At 36.2% G+C, this 19,973-nt stretch overlaps 2 protein-coding genes across 3 annotated transcripts in view; both read left to right on the top strand.

Moving 5' to 3' along the window:
• The window catches only part of LOC107752096 (rap guanine nucleotide exchange factor 4-like), a 35,705-nt gene extending 32,578 nt beyond the window's left edge, over window positions 1-3,127 (top strand). For both annotated transcript variants that reach the window (XM_016567960.1, XM_016567961.1), the window contains 6 exons: window positions 302-392; window positions 547-597; window positions 704-791; window positions 1,334-1,398; window positions 1,694-1,748; window positions 2,321-3,127. In XM_016567960.1, the coding sequence (XP_016423446.1) occupies window positions 302-392; window positions 547-597; window positions 704-791; window positions 1,334-1,398; window positions 1,694-1,748; window positions 2,321-2,448 (478 nt within the window). In that variant the 3' untranslated portion in view covers window positions 2,449-3,127. The remainder of the gene's footprint in view (window positions 1-301; window positions 393-546; window positions 598-703; window positions 792-1,333; window positions 1,399-1,693; window positions 1,749-2,320) is intronic.
• Window positions 3,128-3,139: 12 nt separating this feature from the next.
• Window positions 3,140-19,743, top strand: map3k20b (mitogen-activated protein kinase kinase kinase 20b). The gene is made up of 12 exons (XM_016567959.1): window positions 3,140-3,231; window positions 6,413-6,593; window positions 7,626-7,713; window positions 10,025-10,126; window positions 10,222-10,287; window positions 10,382-10,410; window positions 10,505-10,642; window positions 11,306-11,392; window positions 13,505-13,579; window positions 14,108-14,214; window positions 15,888-16,029; window positions 18,916-19,743. Exons 1-12 carry the CDS (start codon window positions 3,161-3,163, stop codon window positions 19,261-19,263), a joined length of 1,434 nt encoding a protein of 477 aa, XP_016423445.1. The 5' UTR covers window positions 3,140-3,160; the 3' UTR covers window positions 19,264-19,743.
• Window positions 19,744-19,973: the final 230 nt, after the last annotated feature.

Below are 19,973 nucleotides of genomic sequence, written 5' to 3'. Positions count from 1 at the left end.
TGTTGTAAACTAGTTGTGTACTTAAAGTTTACTACTGTTATACTTAAAGTATACTTTTATATACTAGAAAGTGGGCCAATTTAGTCCCAAGGAGTATTGAAATAGTACACTAACAAGTATACTACTAGTACACTGATATTTGTATACTTACTACGTAAAGTATACTTAAAAGTATACTTGAACTTTACTTAAGTATACTTAATAAAATAAACTTGAAGTATACTACTTTTTGGTAAGGGATGTTATACTGACTGATTTGATAAGCACTTTATATATGTGTACTGTGCATTTATTCCCACAGCTGTAGAGAGTTTAAGAATCTGAACTCTTTCTTTGCCATTATTATGGGCATGTGCAACCCAGCCGTCAGCAGACTCAGCCAGACATGGGAGGTCAGAATATAATAAGCCTTATTTAATAATAATATAAAAATGTGCCATATTCTTAAAAATGTAGTCTTTGTATTCATATTTTCATATTTTGAAAAGTGTCATACCATTTTGAACAAAATCTTTAATAAAAATGTTTTTTTCCACTTTTTTTTAGAAACTGCCTAGTAAATTCAAGAAGTTCTACGGAGAGTTTGAGAGTTTACTAGTGAGTCCATTTCAAACATTTTGAATTCTAGCTCTCTTTCTAAAAGATATTATTTTGTGATTGAGACGCATTATTTATTAAAGCATGATTTATGTGTTGCTCTCAGGATCCATCCAGGAATCACCGTGCATACCGCCTCACTATGGCTAAGATGGAGCCGCCAATCATTCCCTTCATGCCTCTCCTCATTAAAGGTGTGGGCGGGGCCTAGCCCCAGTATTCTTAATAATAAATGTGACCCTGGACCACAAAACCAGTCTTAAGTCGCTGGGGTATATTTGTAGCAATAGCCAAAAATACATTGTATGGGTCAAAATTATAGATTTTTCTTTTATGCCAAAAATCATTAGGATATAAAGTAAAGATCATGTTCCATGAAGAGATTTAGTAAATTTCCTACCGTAAATATATCAAAACTTAATTTTTGATTAGTAATATGCATTGCTAAGAACTTCATTTGGACAAATTCAAAGGCGATTTTCTCAGTATTTCGATTTTTTTGCACCCTCAGATTCCAGATTTTCAAATAGTTGTATCTCGGCCAAATATTGTCCTATCATAACAAACCACACATCAATGGAAAGTTTATGTATTCAGCTTTCAGATGATGTATACATTTCAATTTTTAAAAATTGACACTTAAGACTGGTTTTGTGGTCCAGGGTCACAAATACTGGTTGTCACAAATATTATTTCAGTACTGTTCTACAGCATAAAACATTTCTTCTCTTTTCAGACATGACATTCACTCACGAGGGGAATAAGACTTTTATTGATGGACTGGTGAACTTTGAGAAGATGGTGAGTCTCTTACTGTCATCTCTGCAGTGTTGTAGTATTATATACTTATAGTATTTACTATAAGTACATAGACATTTTTTAAATTATTTTTAATATTTCTATTTATCTTTATTTTTATTTCAGTAAGTTAGCATTGAAACATTTCTATTTTTTGAGTTTTGAAGTTTATTTCAGCTTTATTTCAATTAACATATTTATTTTTAATTGTTTTAGTTAACAATATCAACACTGAATCCATGACTTATCTGGCCAGCTAGAGCATATGTATTTATACTTTTTTTGTTTGTTTTTGCAGCGGCTGATTGCTAACACAGTCCGGGCAATGAGGCACTGCAGGAGCCAGCCGTTCTGTGAGTCATCAACACACTAATGCTCTTTTTCATTTCTCTTTATGCCTTATGAGCTGCCTAGTTAAAAAGCTACATCCCAGAGATCAGTCAGTCACGTCATATTCATAACAATCTGAGTTTAGGCAATCTGGAAAGCATAACTGGCCATGTCTAGAGGTAAAAGAGAATGGATTGCCATTAAATCACAACAATTGTAAAAACATCTAAATGATGTATAAAAAATATTGTAAATAAAGTCCCATAAAATGTATGGTCAAAACTGGGAGCTGTGGTTGCCACAAATTAAAAATACTCTGACAATGTTTACGTTATGGGCATGAATGGCATACTGGTACCTGTATATTTTACAACTTATAACCGTATATTTCATCTAGAAAAAAAGAGAGTTATTTAGCATTCTGTATTTTCAGTATATATTTTTTTATAATCAGTCTGCTAAAACAAAAACAGCAGTAAAGAGAAAAAATAGCAGCTGTAATCACAGGTTAATTAGTAAAAGGTTAAGTCAACCACATTTCATTGTGGTTCAGCAATTACTGATGGATGTTTGACACTGTTCCCTCCTCCATCAGATGCTGAGGTGTCTCCAGCTAGCAAGAACCCACAGGAAGTGAGGAATTACGTACGTCAATTGAATGTGATTGACAACCAGAGAACCTTATCCCAGCTGTCCTTCAGACTGGAGCCGAGACGGGGCTAAAGACCAATGCTCAGACTTTTTCTCTTGCTTTCCCTCCCTCTCTCTCTCTTTGAAATACAACCACTGTATATCCAGTTTACAACAGTAGAACTCAATTTTACATCGAACTGCTGCTAGAGCAGTTGAATGCCGACTGTATGTGCTATCACTGCCAACTCAACTACGTGTACAAGATGCATTCTCATACGAATGATTGTTTGTGCGCGTGTGCAAGTTGCATGTTATTGACTTCAGTCATAAGAGCTACCTTGGTTGACAGTGTGTGTTTGTGTGTGTGTAAGCAGAATGCACTTGGTAAAAGTGTTCATCCTTAGATTCAGTCATGTGAGGCCCTTGTTCATTCCCATGATACAACAGTGTAAACCTGCTGCCTGTGCTCAAGCCTGCATTTCTATGATCTTACGAAACCTTCAGAACAATCCTAAAAATAAGAGTTTAGTACAAGCTACATATTAAGCATACAAATAACAGTGACACTATGATCGTACGCCGGCCACAGAAAATGAATCATTGGTACTCCGCAAAACCTTCCAGGCCTCAATGTCTTGTGGTATGTTGTTTTAAGTCATATAAATGTCAGTATTCTGGCTCAAGGACTATTTTTTACCACTGGTTAAATTGTGTGCTAGTAACTTACCTCTCGCCATAGCCTGTAGCATTATTGAGGTCATTTTGTACATTGAGTAGACAATGAGGCTCCGCATATTATCTTATGACTGGGATTGTTCAGAGAGCGACAGGCCAACGCGTTTCACCGGACCGCACGGAAAACACGACTAACAGGTAAGAAAGCATGCTTTTAAATGTTAATCAGAACACACATTATGCTATGTATGTGTTAATAGTAAAAAAATTTTGCTATATCATTGCGTGGGATGAGTTTTAACTCTGCAGCTGATTTTGCGCTTGGCGACTTCAGGACAGGAGAGTGTGACATAATGTTTGTCATTTATGTTTTTGCCTTATAGAATCTCCATAAGTATTCCAAAAAGTGCTGCACGTTGTCCAAAAGTATTTTGAAGTATTTCAAACTCTTTCAAAGTATTTAACACGAAATGGAGGGGGATTGAAATTAATAAACCATAAAGAACAACAACAACAATGTTTACAAATTCCTTCTCAAAGAACATAAATATGGACACAAATGATGTGGAAATAGCCTACTACAAATGAATGTTTTAACTGAACCCTTTCTATTCCCATGGCTTCCTATTTGCTGTTTATTTGCATAATTAGTATAGAAATGTTAGGATGTTCTTGGCAATGAATCAAGTCAGAGGTACGAATGAGCTGTTTCTAGTTAAGAATAGTTGAAGGTGTGACACATTGGCCTCCTGTTGGCCCCTGATGTCACAGCCAAAGGGCCACAGTGATGATATGCGGGTTGTTTTTAGAGACTGAGCGCTCTTTATGTGATAAACTGAGTAAGGGACATAGGTTGGTTACTCTAAACTGGGGAAGCCAATCTGAGGTGAGGTCATGCATGTGCTAGTAATGTATAAGAAACCAGACCCCATTAACAACAAATACAACAACATCAGCGTTTACTACATTAAAGGTGAAAGCTAATTGAGCCTGGTCTGAATGTGAAGTGCTCAGCAGTGCACTCTTCTTGGATTGGAAAAAACTGGCAAATTCAACCAGTGTTTGTTGCAACCGGCTGCGTCACACTTAATGGTTAGTTGACATGACAGTATGGTTAGTTGATGTTAAGGAGTAACAGCAATATCCTGAAGTTATACTTCATTTATAACAACATTTTTCTATTTTTCTTGTTCTTGTACATGCATTTTCATAACCTCACAGAGAGACAAGGGAAATATAAATATATAAAAAATTATCTTAATTATTAATTATAAAAAATATATTATAATAATAAAAATACATTTGTCACATGGCAGGACTTTTAAGTTAAATGCAAAAGGCAAGTACACACTTAGGCTTTTTTTTTCTGGACAGTTCCAGTTTAGTGTTCTTCGGTTTGTGACAATAGCCAGAACCCTTTTTGGTGCTGAACCCTTTTATAAAATTCTATAACGAACCATGATTTGAAATTGAACCTTATTGGTGAACCTTAATGGGGCTATAAAGAAATGGTGCTTTTCAAAGTTGTAAATAAAGATTAATTCAAAATATCTCATTTAATTCAATGTGTGTACTTGCCATTTTACAGTTACTGTAATTGTGAAATGTACTAACATTTAAAATTTTTAAGTAAATCCTACACCATATTTTTCAGTATATATATTGCAGACCATGTAACATCAGCCATATCTAGGTGGCAGAATATGCTAGAGATATATACTGTAGGTGCGCTCTTTTGAGGCAGTGTACTGAACCCAGTGCGGGGCCCCCAGCCATATCAGAATAATCATGGAAAAATAATCAGGCCAACATTGTGACAGCACGTTCTGGTTAAGCAAGGGACAAGTTATAAATATCCGGTTTATTGACTCGCTAGTTCTTCATGGCTGCAGCTGTAAGTGCAAACAAACACATTAACAAGTGTATAGTCATATCAGTGCTTAACTTCGTTTATTCCTCTGCGCCCAGTTCAATAAACCATAGTTAGTTCAGAATTAAAAACAGATGGTTACATTCTCCCTAATCTCCCTTATTATGATCTCTCCTGCTGTATATTTAAAAGCTGTTTTTTTATTTTGTGTAAATAGAAATTTCTAATCTCTATTTTAACAGCAATCCAAAACATTACAGTTGTTGTTTAGCCCCCCCCCCCTCTCGTTTGTCTATCCTTGTGTTCTCATAATGCCTGTAAAATAAGACTGAGGTTTAGTGTAGACAAAAGTGGCAGGAGTCCAGTAGCAGATGTAGCAGAGAACACCGAAGGCAAATACATGGCAAGTCGTTTTGCAGTTATGTGGACATGGTAAAGGATCACGCTGTAAATCACACGCAGGGGGTAGACATTTCAAACAGACCTTGCTTAAGAATCATCGTAATTCATCATCCTTACAGCAGTTTTCTATGCATGACTGTGTCGCATTCAGCTTTAGAGATGTTTCTCAAATCTTTCTACATAACAGAGTGCTGTAGGAACGAGTCCTGTGCTTGGAAATGCGTTATCAGTTTTACACTTGTGGTTCCATCGTTCCGAAGTTTTTTTTAATGCTTGAAATGCTTGAAAATAAAGTTTGTAGTTGACAGAAATGCAGGCAATTTAAAAAAAAAAAAATTCTACATTAAAATAGGCTACAGTAATACCCCACTTGTGATTTTTATAAGCTTTTACTACAGAGGTTGTCGGGGACATTAAACGTCATCATGCCGAACAGGAAAACTCAGTCTTGTTGTGTTTATACTGGCACTCTTGCAAACTATTCTAACTGAAAAGTTTTCAACTTGTAGAGATTAAATAAAAATAAAGTTTAAATGAAGATTGGTGACATTGAAGTCATGTGACCCTGGTGTAGTTTACAGCATTTATTGCTTGACTATTTTGAATTACGTTTTATTTTTACATTTTCAGTGTTTAAATTTAAGAGTAGTAATTTTGTTATGTGCTTTAGACATTTTTAGGATTTTTTTATATATATAAATATTTCAGTTTAGCTTTAATATATTTTTGTTCAGTGTTGGTTTTAACATTTTTAGTTGTACAGCTTGACAAAGCAACATTACAAAAGTTTTTTGTCTAATATTTATAGTTTAAGTCTTATTTCAATTAAAAATAAAACAACTATTACCCTATAGTAAATATTACTATAGGGTTGGCTCTACAGCAATCTATATATGTACGCTTTTGTTGATGTGATTCTGTTTGAAAATACTGTTATTCTCTCTCAGATTTTCATACATTTATTTATATATATTTTTTATTCATTTTTTTATTATAAAATTATTATTTTTATTAGTATAAAAAAATTATTTGTCACATTGTCCTGATCACTTGATTGGCCAAATATGTTTATATATATTAATTTGCTTTGTCTCTCTCTTTCTTCAGCCACAGTGACTGTCAGTATGAGATGTCGTCCCTCAGCGCTAGCTTCGTTCAGATCCGTTTCGATGACATCCGCTTCTATGAGAACTGCGGCGGTGGGAGTTTTGGGAGCGTGTACCGAGCACACTGGATCTCACAGGACAAAGAAGTGGCTGTCAAAAAACTGCTGAAGATTGACGCCGAGGTTCGTCAGACTCACAATTTGTGTTTTTGAATAAGTCAAATCAATTTTATTTTACAGTACACATTGTTTCAGAGCAGCTTTACAGAGAATCATGATGTTTATATTAATATCTAATTCATGCCTTATAGTCACGTTTAGCAGATTAGAGCTGGACGATAAAATAGTTTACATTTTGCAACAATATAAACAATCAAGCAATTTAGATTAGCTATATTGCTTATATTGCTTTACTACAACCATACATACATACATATATGTTATCGTCAGGCCTGTTTGAAGTGCTAAACACAATTGTGTTCAGCTGTTCATGCACAGTTTGTTTTAAAAGTCTAAATATGCATTCTATGCAAAAGAATAAGAAAAAAGCAGTACATGTCCCAGTATTCACTGTGCATGCAGGCAAACAATACTGAGATGACATACTGCATCCTTTGAGATATTGGTAAGTTATTAATCAAATTCAGTACATAATCTAAATGTTGAGAAAGCTGGACACAGTATGTGTGTACATAGCCAGTGTTACATCATTTCCTGTATTCCATCCATCCATCAGACTTGTTTATTGTCATGAGAGAGGGGGAGTGTAAGGATGTACAGTTTTCCATGACCATCTCTTTTTCCCTTCATCTCTCCCCCGCCTTTCTCTATTTCTCTTTGTCTAAAGCAAATTTGATATACTGTAAGTGTAAAATGTAGCATCTTAATGTGGGTTTGCAGGCGGTGTGTTGCTGTCAGTATTAATGCAGGCTCAGCAGCACTGACAGAGTCTGTTCCACTGTTTACCGGAGTTTAGCAGCTTTCCTGTTTCCAGCCATTCAGTTTGAGTCCCAGCGGACATGTCCCACAATACTGCTAATGGCTCCGTGTTCAGTGTTCACGCACATTTCTAGCGTAATATTTGACCTCGACATACTGTAATGAAAAAATAGTTTTCTGACATTGATGCAGCACTCATTTGAGCCCGAGTGTTTGACCGCAGTCTGTGACTTTCACCTCTGCATCTGTTTGTTTTTTCCCCTTCATCTCATGCAGGCTGAGATTCTGAGTGTCCTGAGCCACAAAAATATTATTCAGTTCTATGGAGCCATTCTGGAAGTGCCCAACTATGGCATTGTCACAGGTAATAATAAGATGTACTCTCTTTTTGTTATATAACCAGTTGAATGTTTTATTGGTCAGAGGTTTCTCTTTAAATGCTCATAAGATTAAAAAAAAGTTACTAGGTATGTCTCTCGGTCAATGCTCAGATCTCTAAAAGGTTCCTACATATTATAGAAAAGTATGGAATTTCCAGGTCTGGATAAAAATGAAAAAAATTAAAACAGAGTAATATTTACTATAGGGTAATATTTGTAATATTTGTTTTCCAGACTATTGTCTATGGAAACCCGACTTTTTATCTCATTGTACTGTTTTTCTCGCAATAAAGCGGCAGACGCGCGTGCGCTTAGAATAAACAGACGATATCATTCGCTGGTGTGGACGCTAATATCGTTATCTTTATAGTTATCGTTCTTGGTGTGAACGGGGCTTAAGCTTATAGCTCACAATTTTGAATTTTGGAACTCTGAGAAAAAATTGCGAGAATGTCTGAATTGGGATATAAACTCACATATTTCATTGCAGAAACAAAAACAGAATGTCCGAGAAGTACGCTCAGAATTCAGAGAAAAAAAGTCAAAACTGTGAGATATAAAGAAAAAAAGTCCGAATTTTGAGTTTATATCGTGCAATTCTTGCGAGAAAAAAATGTCAGGATTGTGAGATAATTTCCTATTTGGAATTAATTGTCCCTATTCTGTTTTCTAAAATATATAAAATAAAGAATTTCTATGACTGAATGAACTCAAGGCACATATTTTCATTACGCAAAAAAAGAAAAAATGCAAATTATAAAGTGTATTAGGTTTCTTTTAATCATCTAAGCCCATGTTATAACTTACTACATGATTTCATCAGTAAATTTATAGTATAGCCAACACTATATATTACAATATATTATATATATTGCATACATATATTATAATATCTAATAGTTATTGCAATATTTTCTAAATAAATGTCATTTTAAAAACTTACAATATGAAATTAAAACATGTCAAATGTTTGCAGCCATGCAGTGAAAGTGTATCAAACGACCCTGTAGTTTTAATAAACAGCTATGTATTGAACTTCTGAAATTTGATCTGTTATTTGATCTGCAATTAACAGATCAAATTTCGAAATGATTTTGAATTTTAAATAATTTTGAAATGGAAAATATGTATCTCATTGCTGTTTACGAGAAATCGCTAAGATATTATAGAGATCTTCTTAGTGATTATTTTATTCCTAAGCTATGCCCCTCTTGTACCCCTCTCCCAAATATTTCACTACTGCTTATTGCCAGGTTGTTGTGACTGTAAAAAGCTTTGTGGGTAATCAGAGTGTGAGGATAGTTCATCAACAGGACAGACGCACACTTACACGCTTGCACAGTTGTCTTGCCTTTTTTTTAAACATCCTATTGTGATCTTTGTCTCCAGGGATGTGAATGCGCTTATGAGCAGATTTATGTGGCCTAATCATTTCTCGAGAGCATGTCTTTCAGTGGCTTTGTCAGCTGGGTATTCAGTAAATCTAACGGTCATCCTCTGACTCCTGCTGCCAGCATCTGCTCCCTGTGTGTCTGTGGATGTGTGCGTGTGTAAATGGGAAACCCTGAGTGTGCTAAGCTGTATTTGACTTCACTCGAGGGTTGGTGATAGATGATCTCATGTGTTGATTGACATCTCGACATGAGACAAGCTTTTTGCTTGTTCAGCTTGTCTCTCTCTCTCTTCGCTTCTCTGTGTGTAAAACTGGTTACAATCACAAGCAATACACACAAATGAGTACTTTTTGTTCGACACGGATGTATTAAATTGAAGTGATAGTAAAGACTTTTATAATGTCACTAAAGATTTGTATTTCAAATAAATGCTTTGCGTTTGAACTTTCTATTCATCCAAGAATGGTGAAAAAATAGTGTCCAAAGATATTATGCTACATATCTGTTCCTTGAGCAGCAAATCAGCATATTAGAATGATTTCTGAAGGATCATGTGACACTGAAGACTGGGGTAATGATGCTGAAAATTCAGCTTTGCATCACAGGAATAAATTACATTTTAAAAATATATTCAAATAATATAATATATATATATATATTCAAATAATGTAATATAATTGTAATAATATTTCACAACATTACTGTTTTTTCTGTATTTTTTATCAATTAAATGCAGCCTTGGTGAGCATAAGAGACTTTTAAAAAACATTTAAAAAAAATGTTACTGACCCCAAAATTTTGTGGTCCAAAAAATGAAGCTATCATCTACAGTATATCAGCTCCACACCATTTAGTCGACACATGTGGTGATATGTATATGGTTTGCGTGTTTGTATTGTAGAATATGCCAGCAGAGGATCACTGTATGAATATTTGTCCAGTGCTGACAGTGAGGAGATGGATATGGATCAAGTAATGACCTGGGCGATGGATATTGCTAAAGGTATATGCCTGTATGAATACCTGTGTTTATGTAATGAGCTCAGTCACATTTTCCTTATGAGATAATGGCTGGTTCTGTGATTTGTTTCTCTGTAGGAATGCATTATTTACATGCCGAGGCCCCTGTGAAAGTCATTCATAGAGACCTGAAGTCAAGAAATGGTGAGTTCTTAGCTGTGCTGTGAGCAATTTCACATGCAAAAAATGCAAACATGAAGATTATACACAAATAACTGTTTTCTTTTCTCTCCATTAGTTGTGTTAACTGCAGACAATGTATTAAAGGTATGCTTCCTGTTTTTTATTCACATCCAAATATTCATAATAAAATCTTAGGATTTAAACTCAGGTGACTGTCCCTGCATTTTTTCGGTGTCAGATCTGTGATTTTGGAGCATCTAAGTTGGTTTCTCACACAACGCACATGTCTCTGGTGGGCACCTTCTCTTGGATGGCCCCTGAAGTGATCCAGAGTCTTCCCGTCTCAGAAACATGTGACACCTACTCATATGGCGTGGTCAGTACTTATATTTGTAGCATGAATGTGCTGTGATCACATTTTTTTTTATCTCTGTGTCCCTGTAATTAAAAAAAAGGTTCATAAAATGGGATAGTTTAAGAATTTAAATTCAGTAAGATTCAAATTCTTTCTTATTTCATGTAACACAAAGGGACTTTTGAAGAATTTTTTTTACGCACACTACTTTTATACTTTTATTCAGCAAGGATGCATTATAATTAATCAACAGTGACACCAAAACAGACTTTCACATTGTTACAAAAAAATTCTTTTTCAGTTCATCAAGTAATACTGAAAATAATGTATTATGGTTTCACTTTCATTTTATGGAAAAGAGCAGCCAGGACATTTCGCTAAATATCTTCTATTGTATTCTGTAAAAAAAAAAAAAAAAAAGCAAATGTGAGGCTTGTATTTTAGGGTTTATATATAGATAGATAGATAGATAGATAGATGTACAATATATACACACATATGGCTGTTGTGTATGCATGCTTGACTGTCTGAATCAATTGTTATTTCAAACACAGTCTGCATAAACTGCATTCCGTGTTCTTCAACCCATATATGTTTTTGTTTGTGGAATATGCCAGTTTTGTTGTAGAGAGCAATGCCAGGACATCTGTACATTTATTGTTTGATTTGTGGTTGGTCTTGCAGGTATTATGGGAGATGCTGACCAGAGAAGTTCCATTTAAAGGTTTTGAGGGTTTGCAGGTGGCCTGGTTGGTGGTGGAAAAACATGAGGTACTACACAGTATCCCACAATCCCTTAGTGTTCTTTAGAGAGGAATGTTATTTCTGTGCAACCACCACATGAATGTAATGTTAGTATAGTTGCATTACTGTTTAAGTTTTAAAGTCAGTTTTGCTATGAATATGTCTGTCATACATTGTTAGTAGTTGTAGTAGCTTTGGCTAACTCTTTTCCTGGCTTTGTTCCAAAACTTAGTGAACTTCTTTTCTACATAGACAGCTGCATCCTCACTTTATTGGAACCTCTGTTTTAACCTCAGTTTCCCGCATGGAATCTGTGCCCACAGAACTCATTTGCATTCTCATTTATCACATTTTGGTGAATTTGATCATGCTTTCAGTTACAAATTAGAGTGTGGTACTCTTAGATCCACCCATCCGGTCTGTAATCCTAAGTGACATACATAGGCAGCAAATAGTTTTGCAAACAATGGATTTCACTAGAGTTTGTTTACTGTCAAGACTGAACTATTTTAACCAATACTTTTAATTACTGAATGAATTTTATAGTACGTTTAGAATCACTAATTCTCTCACTAGCTATGTTTACATGCACTCATTTTCTTCAGTTTGACTGAATCCAATTCAATTTCATATTCTGAAAGTCTTGTTTATGTGAACCCAAAACTTTGCAGTCCAATTTACAGATTTGTTTACATGTGCATTACATGTATTCTGAATAAAACGCATGCGTTACGCCCAGTTGCCATGTTCAGAACTGGAGAGCTGCTCATTTTAATGACACATCTGTAAAGAAAGCTGACATGTATGTCAAAGATGTAAACAAAGATGTAAGATGTAAACAAACATACGCACAACAATGTATTGTTGGCTATTGCTACAAATATATACCTGTGCTAATTATGACTGGTTTTGTGGTCCAGGGTCACATATGTATTCATATGCATCATGGGACTGCACACGTGTGCAAGGTATTCTCGAGTCTGATTGAGAAAATAGTCAATTTCAAGCTTTTACATGCTTATTTTTTATCCTATTGATCAGATTATTTCAGATCTACACCAGTTCTTCCAATCCGAAAAATAATGATCTTTAAAAAAGCATCATATGACCCCTTTAAAATTATACATATGCAGTGCTTCCTAAGAATTTGACCTAAAGAAGGAATTTTAGAATTAAAAGTAATAATGCTGAGGAACTTTTGGAACAGGCTTCGCATTGATCCACACCTAATGATAATGATTTGGAACTTTTATGTTTCTTGTTCTTCCTGTGGGTAACAGAACAGTACGATCATAGATTCCATTGCTTGCTTTAGTTGGTTATTTATAGCGGGCTGATCCAGGGGCTTCGCTCTGTATGTGAACAAGAACCCCTGCAACTTTTATTGAGCTCTAGCATACATTACAGAGAGTTAAGATATATTGTGGTTCTCTTTATGTTTGCAGAGAAGCCATCAGGTGAAGATCGGATGAGACCACAGTGGTTTTAGTGCTGTAGGGGGTATTCAGGAAACCTTTTAAGATAAACATCCCAGTCTGAGACAGAGAAAAGGGAGCAAGTACTTATAAGAGAAAATGTTGGCGAGGGGGAGTGGGAGAGGTCAAAAGATGAATGAAAAGATATTTTGGTTTATGTTAAATTCCCAGTGGGAAGGAGCAGTTTCCATTCTCTCGTGGGCTCATGATTATGTGGTGTGCCAGCGCTGTTTGTCAGATCTAATACTGTGCAGCTATTGCTATTGGACGAGCCACTTGGACAGTATTAGATTCCTACATGTGTGGCTTATCAAATGGGATTCGACAAGTCTCCATTACAGCATCTCTCCTCACATGCTCTTAAAGTTCCATTATCTTGAGTGCGAACTCAGTTTTATCACTTAGCAGTGTAAACAGCGGCCGTGTAAAAGCTCTTTGTTAATCCTCATATACTGGTTATTATATATCAGACTCTTTGAAAATGGAGATATACGCTCCATTTGAGTTGTGATGTAAACTTAGCCCAGAGGAACGCTTTGCAGCAGTTGAAAACCGGACTCGTGCTAAAATTAGAATTTTATGTAATGGCTGCTATAATGGGTTTTTGAAATGGATTCTAATGTGTGCATGTGTCTGTGGTATTTGTGCGGGTTATGTGTTCCAGAGGCCGACCATTCCCAGCAGCTGCCCCGCTAGCTTTGCAGACCTGATGAGATGCTGCTGGATTGCAGAGCCCAAGGTACGTGGTGGGGTAGAGCCGAAATTCAGCTCATTTGATGATCAGGCTCACTGGAATCCTATAAACTGTTTACATTTAGTCATTCAGCAGATGCTTTTATTCAAAGAGACTTGCAAATGAAGGAACACCACAAGCAGCTGTTCCTTAAAATGAAGTCTTAGTGAAAACAAGTCAGGAACATCTTGACACTGAGCCTGAAATAACATACTGCAAGAATCATTCTACATTGTTCTGGAGAGTGGAGAATTTGTGTTTTTTTTTTTTTTTTTTTTAGAGAAAGGTGATTCATAATCAAATTCAATGTGAAAAAATTGTGTGCAAATTATGCCATGTATTCTTGCTGACCTCAGTGTGACCTCAAATTTCGAAGGTTTATGACCTAACATTTTAAGAGCTAAGTGACCAAAAAAAGGAGAGTGGATGAGGTTTTTATCATTTTAATGAACGCTTGAACTCAAACTTTGATTTAGTTGGTGTATTACATTGTGCTGAAGGATGACCATAATAAACACGCTCTTTCATCTCCAGGAAAGGCCACAGTTCAAACAGGTCCTGAGCACCCTAGAGACCATGAAAAACGACAGCAAACTGCCGGGCCAGTGCAATTCCTTCTTACATAACAAAGCAGAGTGGAGGTACGTACAGTCCAGAACTTGCTGGCAAATTTTTTTTTTTGTAGTTTTGAAGTGCTAAATTAAAAAAATAAGGTTATAAGCATGTTCTTCGAGAGAGAAAAAAAAAAAGCCAAAATATTTGAGGGTTTTGTTTAAATTTTTGCAAATGACCGGCGTGATTCATATGGACACATAATCTAATTATAAAAAGTGTAAACTTTGGAAACAATTAATCAATAGCCAGTTTGACACAACTTACAAGAATTAAAAACACATAAAGCATACGTTAAAACCCCAAATATGAAACAGGAAGTAACTGTCTGTAAGAGCCATGAGCAATGTGGAAATTCCTACAGGAAATTATTTCAGTTTGTCTATTGATTTGTAAAAACTAGCAAAACATATGTGTGCCTTATTGTACACCTGAATGTTAATGTAATGGACACCTATGAGGTGTTTTGGAGAGTTTAAAAGCTGAAATATTAAGCTTTTTTAATACTTGACTTAATAATGTTTGTTATTTGAGGCAAATTGCATACATTTTATTAGCGGTCTGACTACTGCACCTTTTAGCCATATGAGATTACAGCATACTGTATACACTTACTGGCATAATTGTGAAATTATCAAAATTATTTTCTGTGAAGTTTAACTTTAACTTTAAACTTGCTGTTAAACTTTTTTGAGTATCAAGTTTTGAGGAACTATAGTGTAATAATTTAAGTAAAAAAGTAGACTAGGTTTGGATATAGAGGGATGAGTTGTAAGAGCAAAAACAAATAGAGGAAACAAACACAATGAATGCTCGACTTCAGCAGAGCTGCAGTGCATGAAGAGAGATATGTCTGAAAAGAACTGAGAGGAATGGAAAAAGAGAGCGAGGAGCAGAAGGGGGAGGAAGAGGGAGGGTGAGACATTCTGGAAACGCTCCTCATGAGAGTGGTAGAGAAATCAATTCTAGCAGGAGGGAAGTTTTGAGAGTGTGTGTGGAGAGATTTTGGCAGGGGCTGATAGGGCTTTGAGGGCAGAGGGGTTGAGGAGGGGGGCATTCTGGCCTTCCTTCACATACCTGTTTATAAATAGCCACACTAAAGGCTTTGTGTGGGGGTTGCATTGTTTAGCATACAGTACCACCTGCTGGCACAGATAGGAATTGCAGACAGCTGGGGGTTTTTAGGTCAAAGGTGCATTTTGAATTGGCTGTAATAATGATTTTTCCATGTTTTTTGTACATGATGTTAGTGTATTGCTCAAACTTCCTGTGTCTTCTGTCTGTAAGGTGTGAGATAGAGGAGACGCTGGAACGCTTGAAGCAGCTGGAGAGGGAGGGGAGGGTGAGACATTCTGGAAACGCTCCTCATGAGAGTGGTAGAGAAATCAATTCTAGCAGGAGGGAAGTTTTGAGAGTGTGTGTGGAGAGATTTTGGCAGGGGCTGATAGGGCTTTGAGGGCAGAGGGGTTGAGGAGGGGGGCATTCTGGCCTTCCTTCACATACCTGTTTATAAATAGCCACACTAAAGGCTTTGTGTGGGGGTTGCATTGTTTAGCATACAGTACCACCTGCTGGCACAGATAGGAATTGCAGACAGCTGGGGGTTTTTAGGTCAAAGGTGCATTTTGAATTGGCTATAATGATTTTTCCATGTTTTTTGTACATGATGTTGCTCAAACTTCCTGTGTCTTCTGTCTGTAAGGTGTGAGATAGAGGAGACGCTGGAACGCTTGAAGCAGCTGGAGAGGGAGTTGAGCTGTAAGGAGCAAGAGCTGGCGGAAAGAGAAAGGCGACTGACAGAGTGGGAAAACAGACTTATGGAAAGATCCAGATCCTGCACTCCTGTGAGTCCTCATCATTCTGTGCTCAAAATAACAACTCATTTTGCAACCACACTTCTGCATACTGTGTGCTACATACTACATAATATTGCAATCCAGAATGGCAGAGTTTGAGAATCCTCATTATTACTATTACAGTATTATATTACGAGTCGGTTTGATGCCACTAGTGGCCCTTCGCCTTTATGGAGCGTGTCGTTTTTTGCACCATTTGTGGTATCAAACAGAATTGTAATATAATAACAATAATGAGGATTCTCAAATTCGCCTCGTCTGAGATTGGACAGACAAACAGTCTTACCCAAAACTCTGATTGAGTTAAATTTGTTGTGTTGGGCTGGCCTGGATGTTTTGATAGTGTCACAGTGTTTATAATTTCTGCTTATAATATCTTTATAATATATTATATCTGAACTGTGCGTGACCTATGAATGGCTTACTCATAGTTGTCTCTATATTTTAAGCTGAGATACAGCAGGAGAAAGAAGAAAATATAGGCCTACACTATGGGCTTCATTAATGAAACACAAGCAGAAAGATTCTTGTGTGTGTGTGTGTGTGTGCGCGCGTTTTTGTGACATATGAGGACACAAATTTGTATAATGACATGGGTATGACATAGGTATTACAAGGAAACGATGACTTATGAGGACATTACCCCATGTCCCCATTTTTCAAAATGCTTATAAATCATACAGTGAGTTTTTTTGAGAAAGTAAAAATGCAGAAAGTTTCTTGTAAGGGGTAGGTTTAGGTGTAGGGTTGGTGTAGGGCAATAGCACATACAGTTTGTACAGTATAAAAACCATTACGCCTATGGAATGTCCCCACAATTCACAAAAACAAACGTGTGTGTGTGTGTGTGTAAACTGTTCGTTAAGTCATTGGACTGGCATACATTTTTGGTTTCATGAAAATGTTCATATTTTCAAAATGTTATTTGGTACACAAAAAATGTACACCTGCTCCCAACCATGTGTAAATGATGTGTAAAACATCCAAACGTTTCATTTTTTTAGACACTGCATTTGATAACGCTATATGTAATATAATAATATTTTACGAGTTTGTTTGCCAATATAGCTAGGTAATCTTTAAGAGATTGAGGTTCAACTTATTTGGCTTGCTGTCTGCAGTGGAGGGGCTTATTAACATACACACGTTTAACTATCGAATCTGAGGTTTGTGAATCCGGTTTTCAGGAAGGTCCATTTTACACGCCAATTACTCTGATTGTATTCATATATTTACAAATGTTTCATGAATGAGGCCGATAGTTTTAATCAAGAGTTTATATGACACACCAATGCACAGTTTTTAAAGTTGTAGTATGCTGACATTTTGTTGTGTTTTTACGTGACCTGCAGCGGTCTGATTAAGTAGGAAGTTGCACAAAGGAGTAGTGAAACTTCAACAAAGTCTGGGCTAAAACAAAACTTTGCGTTGTGTGCAACATAAGTGTGCCTTGATTGTGTGGTGAAAATTTTGGCAGACTGCATAGAGAAAATCCGCATAATACAGTATACACAGTAACATAGCCTTGTGAGAAACAAGTATGCTTTAGCATACTTTCAAATATTTGTTTTATATTTGTAATTGCATATTTGTAATGAAGTTGCAGTTTAGTATATTTAAAATATATTAACTTTAAATGTAATATTGAATACCACTCTACAGTACTTTACTATAATAATACTTTAATAAAGTACTTTGCATGCACTGTAGTGTTATTCAACACATCAACACACACTTCTTTAAAGTGCAACTTTTGATTTGATATTACTACATACTTTATATACATTATATACTTTTTAAGTGTACATACGTGTTGAAAAACAGTCACGAAAGTTTACTCTCTTTAAAGGGTTAGTTCACCAAAAAATGAAAATTAGGCTGTGTTTTACTCACCCCCGAGGCATCCTAGGTGTATATGACTTTCTTCTTTCAGACGAATCCAGTCGGAGTTATATTAAAAATTGTCTTTGATCTTTCAAGCTGTTTAATGCCACTCAGCGGGTGTTGCATTGCTTCAGTCCAAAAGAACTTAAATAAAAATCGCCCATCCATAAAAAAAAGTGTCTCACACGGCTCCGGGGGGTGAACAAAGGCCTCCTGTAGCGAATCGATGCGTTTTTGTAAGAAAAATATCCATATTCAAAACATAATAATCACTTTAATATAGCTTGCGCCAACAGTTGTACACGGAAGCAGCTCCGGGCGGATGACGTATGAGGTCAGTGGTGCGCATGCGCCGGTGAGTCTCATGAAAACCAGCGTTTGTTTATAGGAGCAAAGGAAGCAAAGTTCCTTCTTTAAAACGCAGCCTAATTTTCATTTTTGGGTGAACTAACCCTTTAAGTACACTTACAATGCCTTTATTTCATTATTATTGAATCTAAAAGTTTTTTGTACGTTTTTTAAAATATACTTCTAAGATTTGAAGTACGCTACAAGTGCACATTAAATACAATTAAGTGCACTTTTAATGCATTAGTTTTGCCTTGTTATGAACCTTATAATGCATTGTATGATCTCACGAATAACATACATTATAATACTTATCTATTCATTGTTACACCATTAGAAAGTATAATGCATTAAAACACGACAAACAAACCTTGAAATATTATAATGCATTTTAACTTTTGTTACAAAATTATTTATGAAAAGATATAATGCATTACGCTGTACATTTCGAATACCTTTATTATGCATTATACATAAAGGCTTATGTAAAGTGTTACCAAAGTATTTTTAAAAATCATAGAAAAATGATGGAAATTTGTTTGCCAGAAAGAACAGGAACGCTGCTTCCATTGAAGTACATTTCCACCTTTAATTCTAATGACTACTTACAAACTGTTAATTGACTTCATGTTCTTTTCGCAGCTGTTTTCACATATTTCCCCCTTGGCAGCCACTCTCAGCGCCGAGTCCTTCTATGAGGCTCACATGGAGGAGAGCAAAAGCTCGGAGGTCAGCTGTCAGATTTCATCAACCTGCAGTAATGGGGATCTGGGCCAGGCCAGCCTACAGAAGCTCATGCTGGGGTTCGGGGGCGTCTTTGACCTGGATATGAACATTCCCGGCGGTAACCTCGTCAGCCAATCAGGTATGCAGTTGAACATGCAAGCAAAGAAGAATTCCTCCAAGTCCTGCAGTGTCCGTGAGGGACGCAAACTGAACATGGCCATCACCATGGACGACTTTGGCTGGTCTGACGACGACAGCGATTAGTGGAGGGTCAGCATGGTACGATAGGGCGGGGTTAGATGGGGTCAGATCCGGTCCAAGCAAGGTCAAATGTCGAGAGTCAGAGCTAGCAAAATCAGGAATTAATAGTTTAAACTGTAACGATTGATCTGAATATTTTAAAAGATTGTTGCACCCATGTGTGGTATGTTTCAGTGCAAAAAAAACATGCATTACTTGATCCAGAGCAGAATATTACGCTACCCTGTTAGCAGTAGGGCTGCTGTTCTGAATATACCGGCTAACCAGTATAAATAAATAGCAAGCACGATGAATGATACTACGTTGTAATTGGAAAGATACAGGGTACTGCATAAATGCCCATAAATGGCAGGATTTACCATTGGTAGGAGGGATTTTCCTCTGCCTTCTCTGAGCGAGACAGCAGATCATACTGAGATTTCCCCTGTGAGACAGTCACATTTACAGTAATTATAAAGTGTGATGTGAGATTTAATGGGATTTCTGAAGCTGTGTTTTTGTAAAGCCCTGAAGTTTTTATAAAATAAAGGAAATACTGAACAACTTGTGTGAAATGGGTCAAACTAAAAGGGAACATTTCCAATATATGTTTAAAAAAAAGTATGTAGAACAAAATATTATAATTCACTGCGTTGTTCGTGGTACAGGCATAAATTATACATCATGTTATGTGACAGATGATTAAATAAGTAAAAATAATGCTTAGACCTATT

Source organism: Sinocyclocheilus rhinocerous, unplaced genomic scaffold, assembly GCF_001515625.1.
Source record: "Sinocyclocheilus rhinocerous isolate Xijiao unplaced genomic scaffold, SAMN03320098_v1.1 scaffold2306, whole genome shotgun sequence".
In the NCBI taxonomy this organism is placed as follows: Eukaryota; Metazoa; Chordata; class Actinopteri; order Cypriniformes; family Cyprinidae; genus Sinocyclocheilus; species Sinocyclocheilus rhinocerous.
This window is presented reverse-complemented; position numbering and strand designations above follow the sequence as displayed.